At 43.2% G+C, this 19783-nt stretch overlaps 1 protein-coding gene across 1 annotated transcript in view; it reads left to right on the top strand.

Moving 5' to 3' along the window:
* The window catches only part of MRPS6 (mitochondrial ribosomal protein S6), a 65343-nt gene that overhangs the window by 39103 nt on the left and 6457 nt on the right, over nt 1–19783 (top strand). The window contains exon 3 of the mRNA XM_028492629.2: nt 10305–10444. Coding sequence (XP_028348430.1) covers nt 10305–10444 — 140 coding nt within the window. The remainder of the gene's footprint in view (nt 1–10304; nt 10445–19783) is intronic.

The raw sequence follows: 19783 nt of genomic DNA on the forward strand, positions 1-19783 counted from the left end.
CCCTTCAGTTCCTCTGTGCTTTTATGCCCTTTCTCCTCCCTGCCCTTTGGAGCAGTGTGGTCCCGGAAGTACCTTCCTCGCACCACTTGAGTTAATACGCACCACTGCAGTGGCTTAGTTGGTGATGACACTTCTGGTGTGTTGTTCAGCAAGGTATGCAAATCTGACTGTCTTGCCAAAGCCCAAGTTTCTGATTCTTTCAAGGCGTGTTTTTAAAAAATGTCTCTTAACCCAGTCAGACTGATATTTTTGCTAAACCCATACACTGATGCTTAGAAGATTCACAGAACCTAAATCGGCTTTTCTCATAACCCTTTTGTCTCTACTGTCAACGTCCTTTGCTGATTCTTACCTCCTTGGTCTCCCTGCCATTCCAGTGCTGTCCCCCTTCCACTCTCTGAACAGGATGAAATATAAGGCGGAGGCAGTGAACTGAATTGTGCATGAAGGAGAGCAATCAACAAGACAGGTACAGCTCCATGATGTCTACCTGATGCCTGCTCTCACTATCAGTTTCATGAGCTGTGGCATTTCATTTACTTGCTGCCATAGTAACCAGGACTCCTGCCAATCTTCTTGTTTCCCATCTTTTATTCATCTGTAAGTGCATCTGGAGGGGCATGAGGAGGAAAGAAATGGAAATCTCCCAGTAAAAGGATTGTGGATTTTGGAATGTTCTCAGAATAGCAAACATGGGTACCTTAATTTTGGCATTTTCCCAGCTGTTCAGGCAGTATTAACCACAAGTAGTCACCTATTGTGATTGTCATTTAACATTCAGGGAGGGCTCCCTTATTACTGTGAGAAAAGTGGAGCATTTATGTTCCTTAAGTTAGAGTTGAAGGAGATCATGGCTGAAAATCCTTTATAGACTACAGTTCAGCCAGAATCATTCATCTTTGGAGTGATGAGAAGCTAGCCAGCTTCCTACTAGAATGTGGTTTTCACCTTTGCTCACACCTGGGGAGCTCTGAACAATCCTGGTGCCCGAGGTTTTTGAATCCCCAATAGACCAATGGAATCAAAATATCTGAGGATGAGACACAGGCATCTCATTTTAAAAGCTCCCCAGATGATTCTAATGTGCTGTAGAGGAATGCCTTGGTAATTCTGCCCTTTTCCTTTGACTTACCCGAATCACGAAGGGAATGGTTGGTTATATGCAAATGAGCCCCCACTTTTGGCATTAAATGGCCTCTGAATGAATTCTTTGAGTTGAGACCTTGGAAAGAAGTGGGTGTATTAAGGAACAAAACTGCATTATGGTTGAACTACGCATGTTTACTGATAACCTAGGCACATAAGTAACTGACAACTAGTAAATTCACGTGAAGTTGGATCTCATGTAATCATGACTTCCTTCTTGCTCTCTGTGTTAGTTCTTTAAATTTATTCATTTATAGCCTTTTGATACCAATGCCGGTATTTATGTCTCTGTGTGGACTAGCTGCAGGGGTCCCTTGGATGCCCACTGCATTTAGGGTAAGTCCAGTTTATGATTTAAAGACATTCTGCCTACCTTGCAGCTGAAGTTACTTTACCGATCATCCTATTATTTTTATATTTGCAAATTCAGCCATGCTACGAACTGTGACTCTACTTCATTTGCAGTTTGCTCTTGGCACGGCATTAATCTATGCTGAGTCTGGCAGTCGTTGGACCCTTATTCCTCTGATTTTTTTTTCTTCCATTCTTCCCTGGGTTCTTTTTATTTTCATCATATCGTCCAAAGAATACATTTTTGTGTCAGATTCCCCAGATCTCAAGAATCTGAGTCTTGGCTGCATGGCAATAGAATGGGCAGGCTCCTCTGAGTTTTCGCATCATATTTGCTTTCATCGGCTGTTGTGTTTTCAGGGCCACAGTTGGCCTTTTCCCATCACATCTCTTTGGTCTGCTCTGATTCTAGAATCAGAGATCAGAGATCTCTGGGCTCCTGACTGCGAGATTCCAGTTTTTCCTCTGATTCCCAAGAGACAGAGCAGCCAGTTGTCAGAGCTCATGATGCTGGAAGTATAGCTTACAAGGCTCTTCAAGTAACCACTGAAAAGCTCTCCATCTATACCTCCCTGATTATTATATTTTTAAAAACGTGTATGGATATGGAATCAGTAGGGATACGGCATGAGTTCTAAATGTTGAGGCATAGTTTCAGGGCTTTGACACAGAATTCACAAACTGCAGCATCTCGTAAGATAGCAATTGGTATAGATTCAGGGGAAGAAATTCTTCTTAAAACAGAACAAAACTGAATTCGCTCCCACCCCCACCCCAAAAGTTTTTAAATCACCTTTTCATTGCTTATTGTGAGAGAAATCAGATAATAAAGTGCAGAAAGAAGAGAGCAGAATATTCCTCTCATCTTACTACCTAAGGAAAACTGGTATCGTTTAGCTGTATATTCATCCAGACTTTTAAAATATATGTATCTTAGTACTTTTTTTCTTTTGGAAAAAACTGGACTGACCCTACATGCTGGGTTTTTTCTTTATTTTATTATTATAATATTTTCATGTCAGTATGTAAGGATCAGCATTCCTGTTGTTTTAATGGCTGCATAATACTTGTTCAATCAGTAAAAATAAGTTATTGAACCAGACTCCTATTAATGAAGAACTACATTTCCATTTATTCACTATCCTAATAATTTTGTGGTATTTTCATAGCTAAATCCTTGTGCGTGGGTATGACAGTTTTCATAGAGCAATTTCCTAGAAGTGGCTGTAGCATTGAAGGTATACATATTTTAAACTAATATATATTGCCAAATTGCCTTCCAGAAAGTTTACATTTTTACCAAAAGTGTGTTTGAAGAAACTAAATCTTAATGTTCTAGGCAAAAAGAAAAATTGCCGCGAGTGGAAAAAAGCAATGGCTTCTACCTGTACCGAGTAGAGTGTCCACGCTGATTCTACCCCAAATATAAATTCCATCAGAACCTTCTTAATCCAGACCTGCTCTGAGAGGACCCTATCTAACGCTCCTTCTACCTCTTGAAGAGGTGTTCTTCAGCCTTTAGAGTCTGGCTGAGGTCTGCCATCTCCAAACCACCAGTCAGAAGTGTTTCACCCTCCCTTTATTAGTTACTTATGTGTGTCTGCATATCTACATCACAGACTTCTAAAGGGCAGGGACTTTGTGTTTCATATCCCCGTGGCTGTCCTTTTGGAGGTGGATTTCACAGTGAGCAACTTGGAAATACTTGTCTTGAGGGAGGCACTTTGAGAGGAATGTTTGTGGATAGCTACTAGGTTGAGCCTTAAGAAATGGTCAATATTTGGACTGTTCTTGATCCTCCCAAATGGCAGTTTCATAAGGTTCAACCTATGTTTCTGATACCCACAGAGTTTGGTATATTTATAAGAAATCATCCAGTTTGTTCTCACTCCATTTCCAGATGTGGATGTATACACCTTCTCTTTTACAGCTGATTTATGCCATTAAGATTATTTTAAGATTGTTCTGCAATGGAGAGTTCTAGATGCCCCCCCATAATTGTTTCTCATGAAGATGAGTGTGTAAATTGAATATCATATTCATGAGTGCTGTTCACTTAGTACACACGCTTCAGCAACTCTCAGGGCTCTGTTGCTTTAACGGTTAAATGACCACTTGATATGTCTGAACTGTAAATTTGCAGTATTTAACATTATTTTAAAATTTTGAGATATTTTCGGTTTGCAGAGTACGCGACAGTGGCTTATAAAAAGAAACAGATTTTCACCTCATTAGCGTATTTGTTACTTTCCCAGTACACTTGAAGTGTATTGGTTCCCGTCTCTTCTTCTCCTGTCCTCTCCCCCGCTTTTTAAAGTCTGTTAAGTCTTTGTTCATAGTTATTTTATATTTTTTAAAATAAATGGTTTAATGATTCATGGGCAAAGTAGTAGAGCAGTTAAAAGATCTCACGTGTTTTCTGTCTTTGACCTTTAAAAAATCTTTAAGAGTTACTTTTCTAGTCACTTACCTACAAGTTATATAGTGTATAATAGTCCATTATAGGTAAGTATAATCATGTTCCAGCATGTATTTATGTATCTTTACTCTTTTTTTAGTGTTCTAGACTTGCCCTTGCTGAATTTTATTCTAATTTTTAAAATAGCTTCTGTGCTTAGTAATTTTTATCCTTAATTACTGGGAGGACTGCAGCTCTTGATTCAATAAATTGTGGGGCAAAGAGGTTCTACTGAGTCATAAAGATATTTGATAAAACAGTTCCCATGGAATCATTCCCAAAGTTGGGCTCTGTAGATGTTGGGCAGGGCTGGCACCTCACACATTTTGAGGTAGGTGGTGTCCATTCTCTTCTTCCAACTGAGGTCTGCTAGTGACAGAGCTTTCCCTGGAAGCTGGTTCTTCTGTTGAAAGCTGTGCTCACAGATTTTCTTTTTCAAGTTGCTGTGAGACCCTCAGTGCAGAATTTCCAGGTACATTCTCTCTATTTGGAAATGTAAATTTCAAGGAAGTTTTCTTAAGGAGATAAACCTTGGAATTAAGATGCAGCCTCGATTGGGAAAGGCTTTTACGTTTACCTTTTCACAGGTTTTGACGGTTTTCTGGCCTGGCTCCACCTTCCCTAAATCCTCCTTGCTCCTGGGAGTTGCACTACTCTTTGTAGAGTGAGAAGGGTGAGGTGTAGGTAGATGCTTCACGCCATTAAATGTTGTGGATTCTATGCGGTTTTCATTTCCTGGTGGGCCGTGAGGGTGTTGTTGTGATAGCTGGGTGCACCCGAGGGCCACTGGTTCAAAACTGTCTTTGCCAGAGAGTCTAATTTACAAGATAATTCTGTTGAAAAGCTTCTCTTCTGGGATGAAAATAAGTTTAATTAAACACTGGTCATTGACCGATGGTGTTTATGATATTCCCATGAATTCTTAGCTTAAATAACCTTACTGAATGCAGATTTTATTTGAGGGGCAAGTAGAGATGTCCTTCCTTTTATTTTCCTCATCTCCTTGCTCTTTATTCTTTTTAATAGAAACTTTGCCCATTAGAATCCCTAGAACTGCAGTTTGCAAAATGTGATCTGAGGAGCCTTGGACTTCCAAGAGACCTTTTCAGGGGATCACTGCAAAAGCAACCGTGGGTAAAACAGCTGGTGCCTTCATATAAATCTAGGCACCACCACCAAACTTTACTAGTAGTGTATTCCTCACCACCATGCAATTGTAGTGTTTATAAAACGGCGGTTTCACTTCAGAATGATGAGTGGTGCCAGAATAGTATTCGAATTTAATCTCAGCAGGGGCTTTAGAAGTCGAAAAGTCTAACCTCCCACCCGGTGCAAAAATTGATATGATGGTCATCCCATATCTTTGCATTTCGAGTGATGGGAAGGTCAGTTCTTTACAAGGCAGCCTCTTTCACTCTCATATAGCTGTAATTTTCAGAAATGTGTTCTTGTTTATATATCAATGCTCTGTTTCTCTGTAATTTTTACCTTTTGATTCCAGTTTCTCAGTGTCCAATCAAAATAAAACATACCTGTCTTTTACATTGTAACCCTGCAAATATTTGAAGTTAGCTGTTGGGTTTTCCCTAAGTCTTCTTTTGTAGCCTGAACACCAGTAGGTCCAGTAATTAATAATAATAAGATCAAAATTTGGGTTTAATTTTGTCTAGGATGAACTTTCTTTTTTTAAGTATTGTTTAGTGTAAATTCTTTGGATAGTATTATATCTTATCACAGATAATTAGAACAATCCATGTTTAACATTTATGTATGTTTGTACTTTATATTTCTGAAATATTTAGTTTCACTTCTATTAGATGAATTCTGGATTCTTTTAAACTGTAGTATTGGTATTAACAGCGTTTTGGCACTACATGAAATAAACAGAAAAACGCTAGTACTGTAATGTTGCTTCAGTATTACGGTCACTACCCTGATAGTGAGGTATGTTGTATATGAAAAGTGGCTTCAAATTGTATTAGAGAAACGAGAAAACTTCCAGCCCCTCGGGGGAAAATGAGAGTAAAGTAAGCAAGAGACCCTCTTGGGGAGGTCCATCTGATACGCTAATTTATTCAACGACCATTTCTAGCGCCCGCTCCATGATATGGACTCTTGTGGATTTGGGGAGTACGGTTGTGTACAAGATAGACAAAAGTGCTTGCTCTCCTGAAGCTTACATTCCCGTGATGAAAGGATGTTCATAAATTGCTGTGTAGAAGTAAATGAGAATGACATAAAGAGTCCCTGAGGTGGGCGGGGCACTTTGGGGTGATGAGGATATCAGAAGAAAAGAGAGAGACTTTTTAAAAACTTTGTGCCCCCAGGATATTTTGAGAAATTGTGACATAAATGTTGTTTGTGAGAGGCTTATAGAGACAGAAAATTTGTTGAGAACCACTAATTTAGCACATGAGGAAACTGAGGCACAACTTTAAAATGGATAAATTTTAGTAATTTATTATTAAATTTAATAATTTAAAGAGTTGCATAGCATTAGTAAAGGAGCTGCGACTGGAGTCCAGTTTCCCTAGTTCCCATTCACATTCATTCACTGTTTCTTTTCCATACTTTTTTTGTCCAAGTGAACGTTTTTGGCTCTCCAATCTGTGCTGTAACAGAACTGTGTTTCATTGACATATGGTGGGTTGGAGGAAAGTCGTAAGGAGCTGCTTTCAGATGGGGTGAGAGAAGCCGGTAAGGAGCACATGTGCATAACCTCTCTTAGAATAGTTGGAATTAAAGGGTTCAGAGACCTTGTAAATGAGAATTACGCCAGCAAGATCGTGTGCTTCCTGTAGACCATATGTTTTTACAAATTGAACATTGTGCTGTGTTGAGCAGAGGTTTTTTTTTTTTTTTTTTTCCTTTTGGAAGCCTAAAATTTTTATTTTAATAGACTTAGAAGTTTCACCAATGAGGGAAGTTGAAAGCCTGGATTGATTAGATTAGGAGCTTGGTGGGTGGAATGGTGATTTTGTAGAATCCCTTCTGAATCCTGTGGTGATTTGAACAGTCAGGCTGATGTTCCTTATTAGGTTGGCGCCCTGTGTTTCTACCTGAGGACCCATCCCATGGGGAACTCACTGTCTGTAGCTCAGTGGCCCAGGCTCATGGTATTATCTGTGGTACATTTTAAGGTGAGTGGATTGAGGCCTTGCCAGCTTCCCTCAGTCCATTACACTGTAGAGCAGAGGTTGGCCAGATAGTAACTAGTTTAGACTTTGAGGGTCATATAGTCTCTGCTGTAATTTCAAGTCGGCTTTTAGCATGAAAGCAGCCATGGACACTATGTAAACGCATGAGCTGGTTGTGTTCCAGTAAAAGGTTATTTGCAAAAGGAGGTAGTGAGCTAGATTTGGCCCACAGGCCCTGGATTGCTGACCCTTGACTTAAGAGTAGCGAGGTAGGTATATGGGACAAGTTGAGCAGCTCCCTTAATAAACAGGAAGTCTTTTAACCCCTCCTTCATCTTTTTAAACTTTTGGGTAATTTGAATTACAGTGAAATGAATGTGGCCATTCAAACAGTCTGCAATTTGACCTTGACATGCCGAAGTTAAAATGTGTTTTGATATTTTCCCAAGTTACATTCTTGCTAGGTAGCCTTTCCCCTTTTTTGGACAGAAGCAAATCTTTTATTATACAAGCTCTTACTTCAGAAGAGGATGCTCCATGTGTCATACTGTAAACTCTTCAGTTGGAATTTAAACAAGAGGCATTGAGATATATTCCTTTTTAATCAGGCAAAACTGAATTCAAATTTATGATTTGGGTAGCTAATCAGAAGACTGTAATCAAAGTGGTGTGTGTGTGTGTGTGTGTGTGTTCTCCCTTACCCATTCTTTATTTGGATAGACTGTTCATGTACTTATCGTAAGTTAATTGATGCAATATCGAGTCAAGAAATAGCATTTTTAATGAAATATTACTCTGCTGTTAGTAATGAGGTTTCTGCAAAATACTGAAACGTCTGTGAACTAATGAAATGTGAGAAGAATTTAGGCCCTGTTTGATTTAGAACTATATAAAAATATTCGTTTACAATCATAAGGAGAAGTTGACATAAGAAAAGTTGACTTTTTACCTAGTTAGTGTTAATGCCAAGAGATTTTGGCCCTTATTTTTGTTTTCAGGACGTTTCTGTTTATCATAAGGCTGGTTAAATATATAAATACACATAATTTTCAGTAGGAATTTAAAAAATCGCTAGTGGGCTACAATATGAAATAAAAGTAGAAATTTTATTTCTAAACCTTAAACTAATACTTAGTGCATTCACAGCATTTTAGCAGTATTTGTCAGAAAGAAAATATACAGGTATATAGTGGATTTTCGTCAGTTACTAGAGCGCACACTTAAAATTGTTCTGCAGTTTTCATTTGATCCAAAATGAGCCCACTGGAAGGTAGCCTTTTCTTAAGTTCACTCCTGCATTGAAGATTTCTCTGCTTGCATTTCTTCACTTATGTCTGGGGAGAAGTACTCTTTTCCTTGCCAAGGTGTCCTCTGGCCTCCTCCCCCGATTTGACCTTTGGCAGCGTTCCTTTTCTTTGCATCGGGCTCTTCCACTTGTTAACTGCCATGTAATCTCAAAGTCATGACATCGCTCAGAGGCCAAGTTTCCAAATCTATCAACCTTCTTGGCTCCCTTTTTCTGTGTGGTGAAGATTAAATATGTACCAATAAAACACTAGATCTGTGTTGATCACGTAGCAGTTACGCAGCAAATCATGTTGGCCATCGATGAGGATGTTTAAAACATCCTACATTTTATCCTTCGACGGGTTCATTCCTCTTTAACTGCTAACTTCCTTGTGTTTTCTCTCTCCTCAGTTTACTCAAATTTGTTTGCCCCTCAGGCTTTAGAGCTTTCTCTTTCTGTCACCTCTACCTTTGCAATCTAGCTTTTAGCCCCATCTTGCTAAGTGACCGTGCAGTCACCGTGCTGTGGTTTTTTTCTTCATCTCCATCCTGTCATTCTGGAGGCTGCCTCTTAGTTTCTGTGACAAGGCAGGTCTGGTTGTCCTTTTGCTGTTTGCTTCTCTGACTTTGAGTCCTCTTGTCAGCCCCCAAATGTTTGCACTCCCCCGGGTTCTGTTGTTGGTCTCTTTTCTTCTCACCCCACCCCCTCCCTCAGTGCTCTCACTCCTCCCAGGGTTTCAGATAGCCCTTTTCTGCAGATGACTGTTAAATGTGTAATTCTAGCCTGCCCTGTTGTTTTGAGCTTAAGGTTTACATCTTGAGAGGTCAGCCTGGAGGAACTGTGGGCGTCTCAGACTCAGCATGTCCTAAACCAGAGTCATCTTTTGTGTCCCCAGCCAGCTTGTCCAGATTTCCCTTTAGCTGTAGAGGGCTATCTGGAAGGAAATTCACCAAAATATTTCAAGTCTTTTATCTCTGGATGATGGGATTTTATATCGTTTCAGTTTTGTTTTTTAGTAACAGGTATTGATTGTTTATATACTTGGACCCAACCTACAATCTTAACTTCTCAGTCCTCCTTGTCCTGAACTTCATCGGATGGGACTCCTAGCTGTTTCCTCAGTACTTTCTTGTCTCTGCTCTTTTACTCAATGCCTGGTTTGTTTGTTCTTTGCGTCTCCCGTTGTCATTTTCCAGGGCTCCCCTCGAGACCGCTTTCTTTAATGGAACCCTTCTTCCAACTGAATGTGCTTTCTCTTTTCATGAGCTCTCTGGTCCCTACGTCACTTCCGGTGTTCTGCTCTGGTCCCCACGTCAGCCTTCTGGTCTTCTTACATGGGTTTTTGAGTTCATGTCTTTATTAGATTGTAAGCTCCATGCGGGCAGAGATTGGGTCTTACTCATCCTTTCTCCCTTTTGGTTACTAGCTCTCAGTTTTTCTTTGGGAGACAACCCCTTTTCCCACTGGCTGTCTATGGTTTTGGTAAGATGGTCAATCAAAGTGTCCTGCCAAGAGGATGCTCTTTCCCTGGAATTTGAATTTTGAATCATGGGCTACAAGGACTGACAGTGATTGGCGCTGATTCATCCTGGCCAAGGTGCTCTGAAGACAACACTCATTAGTTCCTGCCTCCCAGATCCCTGGAGCTGCTCTGGTCCCTGAACTCTCCGAGGCCTGCTGCTTCAGATTTTCCTTCGTATCTGTGAGCTATCTCATATCCTTATGATAAATGTGTCTTTCTCTCTCTCTCTCTTTTTTTTTTTTTAAACTTTAAGTTAGCCAAAAGTAGTTTCTGTTGCTTTTACCCAAAGATCCCTACCAATAGAGCTGTTATGATTGGAACTGACCACGCTTAATCATTCTCGTTCTTACGTTGATTCTGATGTGTTTTTTTCTTCTTTTTAAAAACAAAAACAAAAAACAGCCAGAGACCGCTGCTGCTCTGAAGCGTACACTAGAAACCCTGATGGACAGAGGGGCTGTGGTGAGGAACTTGGAGAACCTGGGCGAGCGTGCGCTTCCTTACAGGATCTCCGCCCATAGTCAGCAGCACACCAGGGGAGGGTAAGTCCTTCGTGAGTCACTGGACACGTGCCTTTGGTGGGCTCCGTAAGGAGCGCTGTGTAATTCATCTCAGGAGTCATCAGACGCTCAGTCGGATCCCCGCTGTGCCAGGTGGTGGGCAGGTACGTACCTCAGCAGTGTTGTGTTGCAGATGGCATGCATTTATGCTCACCCCACAGTAAGCTGATCAGAGCCCCAAAAGAGGTCATGCCAGCAGTAACACATTTATAAGCTTTTGATTGTGGGAAACTTTTCTCGTCAACTTAAGCACTAAGTTTTCCCCTGGCCTTTCTTTAACTTTCGCCTTTAAAGCACCTCATTGAGCAATGTGTTGTCCACCCCCTCAATGCATCCTTTGTAAATATGAAGGTGGCAGATAACAAGCAAAATGTACTTCTTATTACTAATGTGTATAACCAGAGCCTAAAATCCCAAATAGGAAAATGGTTTTACCTATTCCAGCCAATTTTAATCACAGTTTTCTGTCATGGGACTTCTTTCTCACTTCGTATGTAGCAAGTTCCTCAAACATGTCAAGGATTTGATTTTATAGTGATACATATCTTTGTAGAAATTCTTCGAGGTCAGTTTGTTTGTTGGGTTGGTTTGCCGCTTCTCTGAACTTATGCCCAAGGTTTCTGGTTTGGAGGAAGAATCTTATTTTGTTGGGTTTCCTAGAAGTAGGTGATAGAGAAACGGGAATCAGTTTTTAGCATAGCAGGGAAAGTCCAGGACTAGAAGACTTGATTCTCCTTCTGGGCCTCCCAGCTGTGTGGCCTAGACCAAGTCACTTAGCTTCCTTGGATACTGAACTCAGGTGGTCGTTCTCCCATCCACTTTGTCACAGTGATCAAATGCAATAACCTCTGAAGATGTGCTCCGCGGACAGTACTGGGTGTTGTATGATGCTGCTTTTAGTCATGTGGGGCGAGCAGCCTTGTGCAGGTTTGCTACATGTGATGGGCCCGAGTAAAGTCACACCCCACGCCAGGCTTTCTTACTGCTTGTAAACCTTCTGCCGAGATGTGGCACAGACTGCACGTTTCTTTTGATTGCTTCACCTTGTTTTGTGCTAGTGTTCAGCTTCTTGAGAGCACCTCTGAAGAGGGTGCCTGAGGTGTTGCTAGGCAACCTGAAATGCTGGGTGGCTTATTCCTCTCCACAATCATAACAACAGTAAGTGACGGAGACTGTGTGTATAACATTTTTTTTAAACTTAAACCAAACAAAGGGGTTTGGTTTCAATAGCAAGGCTGTGAATCCTTTTGCCTTTTTTTTTTTTTTTTTTAAGAGAAGCATATAAAATTTGGCCAAGAGTTATTAGCCAGGTTCTGTGATGGAAGGCACTGAACAGGGAGAGAAGTCAGTTTCCTCATTATGTGCTTTCAGGGATGTACAGTAGGAATGCTTTCTTCTGCCCCCTTTCCAAGTAGAGGATTTGACCTTGTTGAGGGCTAGTGTGACCAGCATCCTGGAATTTGCATTTCTCACAGTGCGTGGGTAGCGCTGCCGCTGCTACCGTGAGGACCACGCTTTGAGAACTGCCGCCTTAACTCATCCAGTTTTCAGGCCTCTGTGTGCAGTGCTGGGGTAGGGTGGTGCTCTTTCTCCTTTATGGGTAGAATAAACTCAGATCTGGGAAGAGCTCACCTGGAATCAAGCCAGAGCTGCTGACAACACCAGACCTACATTCCAGATTCCTGACAAGGTGCCGGCGCCCCACCAAGGGCTGTGTTGCCGTCACTTAGTTCACTTATAGTTAAGGATTTTATTTCTGGGTGGTTTTTCTGTTTGTTTGTTTTTTTACTTTCAGACTCCTAGGAGAAGGAGAAGCAGCATCCTTAAAAGATATCATACTGTGTCTATTATACATCAACATAAAAAGGTGCTGCCTAGCCCCAGTGTGGGAGGTTCATGTTTTAAGTTTGCTTTTCTGAGGATAAATCAGTATCTGGTATTTATTTGCTTGAGGTAGTGTTTTCCAAAATGTGGTCTCTGAAATGCTAGTGATACAGATATGCTTCACCAAAAATGGAGGGTGTGTGTGATCAGTTAGATGTGGGAAGCCTTAAAAAAAAAAAAAAAAAAAGTGAAAAGGACTTTCCTGGCAGTCCAGTGTTAAGACTCCGAGCTTCCGCTGCAGGGGGCGCGGGTTTGATCCCTGGTCGGGGAACTGAGATCCCACATGCCGCGCATACCACACAGCGTGGCCAAAAAAAAAAAAAAAAAAAAAAAGCAAAGATGTGGGAAGCCTTGCATGATCTAATCCTTCTGGAAATTCACAACACACCTTAGCATATAAATGGTGAGAAGCCCTTCCGTAAGATGCCCTAGTTTGTCAATTTTACTTGACCATGTTACTTTTGTTTTTGTAACACTTACTAATGTTCTTCACAGTGGCTTTTGGTAAATGAGATGAGGGGCTAGTGTAGTTGGGGGTTCCCTGGTTTGGAGGTTTAAAATCGAGTGGCGTGTCAGATGGCTGCATTGTGGAGCTTAAGTTTAGTCTGATTAGCTGCAGCCAGTCCTCCCGTAGTCACTAACCCCAGTGACGTTTGTAATAGGCATTTTGTTCACTTGTCAAGTTCTTTTTGTGCACTGACATAGCCACAGAAGGCATTACAAGCATGTACGAAGGAGACTATGTGCCAGGGTGTGTTAGGTGCTGGGAAGGTTCACTTTTATGAAGTGGTTGAGAAGAAACAGGGTGGACTTGTGTGTTATGCATTTATTAGCATTCAGAAGTTTTTGGCTCTTTTCAAACAGCCCTGGAGGCCATGAAACGGATCTGTAATTTTGTTGGGGCTCTGGTTTGACTCCTGAGGTTGATATGTTGAGAGCCAGTTTTTTAGCTGGCTAACGAGTGAGCCCTAGATGCCCTCCGTGAATCCACATGGCATTGTGGTGCTGTTGGTTTTAAGTGTTTGTTGCTTTTACATTTTGTGGGAAGAAATGGTATATCCTAGTGGTATTCCTAGGGCTCAGGATGGTTCTTATGATTGTGGTGGTTCTTGATCTCAAGGAGTTTTCTCTTGAATCAAAGACATGCCTGCATGTGGCTAACCTAGGCACCAACCAAGGGGGTGTAAGCACAGGGGCCCAGCACAGAGTGGTCCCTCTGACTGAGGCTGACAACCAGGCGTCTCTCTTGCAGTTACTTCCATCGCGTTGAGTGATTGCCTCCCATCTCACCTCCTTCCCCCGAATCTATACCCCTGCTACACACACGCCAAGTAGGCCTGCCCGAAAGAAGAATGGACTGAGAGAGTGCTTAGGTAGGAGAGATAGTGCTACTTTAGGGTTATTTGGGAAGCTTTCCAAAAGGAGGAGGTGGTACCTTGAAAGCGGTACCTGGTGTTTATTATTGTATCAAGTCTATGACCAGTTTATGCCAAAAAAAATATAATCATTATATTCCAAATATTAACGTAGTCAGTCCTGACTTTGGGAACAGGTTACATTCCAGGAATTTGTCTGTCAGTTTATGGTTTATAACTGGGAACCTATTTTCCCATTGGAACAACCTGATGGTTAAGTTCCCGGGCTGATCCACAGAAACTTACTTAAACTCATAATCTCTGTGGGTCGGTAGAATTGGACGAGTCATTTATGTCCCCTACGAACAGGGAAGAGTTGACTGGGTGCCCTGTTGCCCTTTGGGCCAGGTTGGGATGGTTGGGAAGTTTGGGTCTTCAGACCGTTTTTCCCGATGGAGGCTTCTGGCCTCACTCACCACCCATTTCACGAGGCAGTGTCTGGAAACTACTGGAGCATGATTAGGAGCTGGGGGTAGAGTGGGGGGTCGGGCGGGGGGATGGTCTTAGAGGGGCTGGGATTTATTCTCAGCTCTGGATTTGCTTTGGTCTCCTGGGGGCCCCCCCAGATTATCTTTCCTTTGTGCTTTCACATGCTCGCCTTCGTACCCTCCTCAGCTCTCTGGGAAAGGCAAGGTGGTTGTTGTGGAAAATTCTTTCTGTATTTCTTGGTGTCTAAAAGGGGACAGTGTTACATAGGCAGAAGGGAGTAAGTGTTCATTTAGACCCTTGCTCAGAAGGGGCAGGTTTTTACTGAATCATAGTATCAGTCACCCTCTGCCAGAACTGCCTCAGCATCTTCCTCCAGGGCTGCACAGACTGGTTTAAGGCTCTCTTTCCACTAGATGGGGCTGGACTGAGACTAAGAGGGATTTCTGGTGCAGGAGAGGGAACCTTAGAAGAAACCGTAGTCTATATTGCAGCGATGGGCTTGTGCCTGTTTGTAAAAGGATGCCCCAGATTGCTTTGACTGTTTTTACCACCTCTGCTTTCACTGCAGTGCGATTGGGCTGACTTCAGAATGTGTGTGTATGAGGACTCTTAAGTAGTGAAGGAGGTTTTTCTTGCCTGTTTTGTCCCTCCTTTGTCTGTTCTCATGTGTTTAAAATGTGAATAGGTGCTTATAGCAAAGATCTGCTGGCCTACATATAAGACGCTCTTCTGTTTACGGGTAAGCAGAATGATAAAAATAACTGGCTCTATGGTGAATCAGTGGAATTTTACTGACTTGCTTTCCAAATGTGTCTGCAGCGAACTCCAAGAGTGCTGGCTCCCTCTCTAGAGGAGATTGATTCTCCTCTGTAGTTTTCCCGTTAGCTAACGTTTCCATGTTCTTGTGCTTTCCTGCCAGCATTAAGTCCAGGCCAGCATCCTGACCCCATTCTTGTGTGTAGGTGCTTCACGATGGGGTTTCAGGGCAGGGCTGCTGTGGCCTTGGAGGTTTCTTTTTAGTGGCAGTGTCCCAAGATTTGTAAGAATTCTGCAGCAGGTTTGGTGGTTTTTAAAATGTATGAGACCCAATGGATTTTAAAAAAGGAATGGGGCTTTTCCATGCAGAAGCTGTCTTGGTTTTAAGGAGAATAATTCACTGCTTCAGTGAAGCCCGAATCCAGCAAGGTTTAACCGATACAGTCTAGGAACTGGCATTCAGACGGATCTGTTTCCTATGTTCCAAAAGGCTTGAAGAGGCTTCCTGGCTGCAAATCCGTCTCCTCTCCCTCCCCCACCCGACTCTCGGGGAGCCACTGAGCGCTTCAGTGGAAATTTCCACTCGTCTGCGAGGGGGCGGGCGAGGCTGTGAGTGAGTGTGTGACTGAGAGAGACAGACAAAGAAAACTCACATTCAAGCAGGCACTTTCTGTGGACAACTTGTAACTGCAGGGTGAAGACGGAAGTGAAATAAAAACCCAAATACAACCTTTAGCGTTTAGGCGCGTTGCAAGAAGCCACTCGGTGGGTGAGGGCCGGCAGGCTGCAGAGCCTTGTGTCAGGAGGCCACTGAGTGGTTTGCTGGTCTTGTTGCCTAGAGAGGAGGGCAGAAAGGACGCTGAGGGCTGCTGGCTCCCTCGTGAAGCTGAGCTGGGGATGGAGTATGCTTGGTGGCCCTGGCCTCAGTCAGTCCTGGGCAAGCCCTTTCTCCGTGTCTTCTCAGATCTCTGTGGGGTTTCAGTCATGTAGTGGAGAGTTTTGTAGTGCGTGTCTTAAGAAATATAGAAAGGGTTAACTGTCACCTTCAAGACCACGTGGGCAGTTCTGCCAACGAGATGGTTCCCTATTCCTCCAACTTTTGGACATGGGACTCTGTGATGAGAAATGCACTAGTGTACTAAACCTTTTTTTGTCCTTTCTCTCCTTGCCGGTATCCATCATTTCCTTGCTTCTACTTCTGCAGCATTGGTGCCACCTAAAATCCAAGTGCTTTTCTATAGAAAAGAGAGAAGCTGATGTCTACCTTGCGGATGAAGTGATTCTATAATGAGAACCACGTGTGGGACAATACACCTTGAAATGTCAACACCACCGGGTTTTGTGTTGAAGGCGAGAGCAGTGCTTACCCTGGCTACCTGGTGTGCAGAACCATTTCACTGGTGCTACTGAACATGTGGTTGAAGGTGCTGGGAATGTAGACTGTAATGAGATTTGAGATTGCTAAACTGGATTTTTCCAAAATGATTGGTTCATATATTGATTTAATCACTGATTAGAGTAAATGGGGAGAATGGAAAACTGGCTATTTGGAGAACTTGATTTTTTTTTTTTTTCCTTAGTGGAATGTCAGCTTTTGAGCATGTCTAGGCAGTTGTAATTACAGTCATAATTGTAAACTACCTTGAGTGAGGAGCTTATCCTGAGAATGGAGATACGAGTCTACATGTTAGACGTGTTTTGACGTTTGGTCTTGTGTTTTGATTCTGCATAGCTAGGTTAGGGGAAGAAGCAAACATTGTTATCTCATTGTGGGATAAAGGTGGAGCAGATTCCTCTGGAGATACCGAGACCCTCTTTTGGCCCCCTTCCTTTGAACAGCAGCTCGTCTGAATTTCAGAATGGCTTCTCCATGGCAGATTTCAGTGGGATGTAGGGAGTTCCGAGGTCGTTTTGTCAACCTATTCCTATTTTTGCAGGTCTGTTATGGACCTGTGCTGTCATGGGGAAGGGATCCTTGCAGGCCTCAGAAGCTGCCCAGACCTACAACTCCAAGTAGGCTGTTTCTGGGCTTCACTTCTCATTGTCATTCCTTAGGTCACCTGTGGTTAGAAAAACCCACTAATATGTATAAAATAGATAACTAACAAGAACCTGCTGTATAAAAAAATAAATAAAATGAAATTCAAAAATTCAAAAAAAAAAAAGAAAAACCCAGTAGCTAGGAGCCAGGTGTCCACGACTGCAGCGTCATTTCCACAGTCTCCTGCGGGACTGGGAGACGTGTGCAGGGCTTGGAAGGCTGGGTTTCTGCTAGCACTGTGGCCCTTGTGACTTCTCTCCCCAGCTGGACTCAGTGTTCCAGGGGGTCAAGGCCATGTGTACCTCATCTTTTTAGTCTCCTGAGGTTTGCCCATAGTAGATGTTCATTGACTGGTTAAGTTTGTCCAAGATAAATCAGTGAGAAGAAGAATATATCCTGGCAGTAACCAAGAACTGGTCAGTGCACCCCTGTGTGGGAAAGCCATAAAGGACTATTGACCTGTGTCCTTGGGCCGCTAAGGCAGATAGAGGTTGTCCTGGACTCCTGCTTGTTTCCCTCACGGTGGGGAGGGACAGCTTGGTTCCCTGGGAGGAAGATGTGGCGGTAAGAGGTTAGCTATTTTTTTTAATTAATTTATTTTATTTTATTTATTTTATTTTTGGCTGCGTTGGATCTTTGTTGCTGCACCTGGGCTTTTCTCTAGTTGCAGCGAGCAGGGGCTACTCTTCGTTGTGGCGCGCGGGCTTCTCATTGCGGTGGCTTCTCTTGTTGTGGAGCACAGGCTCTAGGCGTGCAGGCTTCAGTAGTTGTGGTGCGCAGGCTCAGTAGTTGTGGCTCGAGGGCTCAGTAGTTGTGGCTCGCGGGCTCAGTAGTTGTGGACTTAGTTGCTCAGCGGCATGTGGGATCTTCCCAGACCAGGGCTCCAACCCGTGTCCCCTGCATTGGCAGGTGGATTCTTAACCACTGCGCCACCAGGGAAGTCCGAGAGGTTAGCTTTCAACTCTGAATACAGTAAGATCTGCCCATCTCTGAGCCACTCCTAGCCCCTTCTCTGTCTTGGTGGTGTTTCCTTTTTGTGGAAATTTCCACAGTGCAATAAGGAGCATGGGAGTAGAAGCAGTCTTGCCCACATGAGCCCCAGGCGTAGATCAACAGTGCGATAAGCATGAAGGGACTGTCACAGCTGTGGTTGTGGGTGCTAACCCATTTGCGTCTTAGCCAGTGCTTTTGTTTGGGTTTGGTTGCTGGATGAGTGTCCCGACTGGTAGAGGGAAGGCAGAGTAGCTAAAAGAAGGTAAAGGCTGGAGGGGTTTTGGTAGTAACAGAGCCTCCTGAAGCCAAGCTTCGGTTCCCAGACCTTTTTCTAGTGCTTTTCTTTATCCTTGAGAAACCTGCAGAATGCCAGTTGCTGGCTAGCAAGAGATGTAATTGACAGAGTGGGAGCTGAGGGGTCTGGAGTCTGGATCCTGCCTCTCCCTTTGTGACCTGGTGCAGATCAGTTCCATTGAAAGCAGCAGAAGGGGTTGGACTGCGTCATCTTCACGGTCCTCTCCCCATTCACTGGGGTTCTGTAACCCAGTGATCCCAAAGTTCTCTGTGGCTTCTTATGTCCTGGAGTCAAAAGACGTACTCTTAGAATCCTGGCTGAGGCCACTTAGTAGCTGAGTGACCTTGAACTAATGACTTAATCATGATAAAATTCAAAGGAGATAATGTGTAGGAAACCACTTTGAAAACTGCTAGTTGTTGCTGGGGAGAAGGCTGCTGGGCCCACACCAGCACCCAGCACCACTTCCTCTTGCACTTCCTGAGTTGCCACATGGAGTGGAGCTTCCACTTCCTCCTCCTCTTCCTCAGGAACTGTTTAAAAGAAAGTTCTATCTAAGACACTTGCCTTTTCATTTCTGAAGTAATGTCTGGCCCCTAGTTTCCATCCTTGGGTATTCTTTTTACCCTTATCACAAAATGGTATCCAGAAAGCTTTGGGTTATTTCTTAGCATTATTTGGTGGATGCCAGTGTGTGGAGGATACTGCTCAGGAGGACTGCACGAGAATTGATCTGTGGGCAGATGAGTTGCTTGTTGGCTATCGTAAGCACACTCTCTCTTAGAAACATGTTTAGACTCAGAGGCTATCCCACAAAAATACCTCTGTGGTGTAGTAGAATGGAAAATGGAAGAAGACAATGCTTGCCGAACCCCAGATATGGTATCTGAGTAACTTGAATACTTGACCGTAAAGAGGGGCCGGCGTGACTCACTGGAGCAAGAGACACCTGTGTACCCTCTAGAGGGAGGGGGTGTGGAGCATTTACAGGGCCGGCAGTGGCAACTGCCGGCCGGGGTGGCTGTGCGCCCAGAGCATGTCAGGACCTCGCTAAGCATTTCCCTCCATGTATTACCCTGTGTAATAGATGGCATTTCACAGTGCACTACCTCCGGCCATCAGGGCTTTGAGTGGAGTAAAGCAAAAGAGGAAGACACTTCTAGGGAAACTAGACGAAAAGCAAGGAAAGAGGAAGGAGCTCAGAGAGGATGCATATGTGTTTAAAGAAAAACTGCCGCTATAGAACGAAGTATTGTGGGATGTTAACAGACAGAGGGTGAGGTCATAACTTGTCCATGGTAGCTAGGCAAGACATTTTGATGTATACTGGATGAAAGAACAAATGGATAAAAAAGGGAAGAGAGATGCTAGAAGCCATGTTGAATGAGAGCGTTCCCAGCCCTGGCCACCAGGCGGCCATAATTATTGGGGGCTGGAGGAGTGGGAAAAGTGCTGGGGGTTGGCAAGGAGAAGGTAATTTAAGGTCGATTACACTTATTTTTTTTTTT

Source organism: Physeter macrocephalus, chromosome 8 (assembly GCF_002837175.3).
Source record: "Physeter macrocephalus isolate SW-GA chromosome 8, ASM283717v5, whole genome shotgun sequence".
Taxonomy (NCBI): domain Eukaryota; kingdom Metazoa; phylum Chordata; class Mammalia; order Artiodactyla; family Physeteridae; genus Physeter; species Physeter macrocephalus.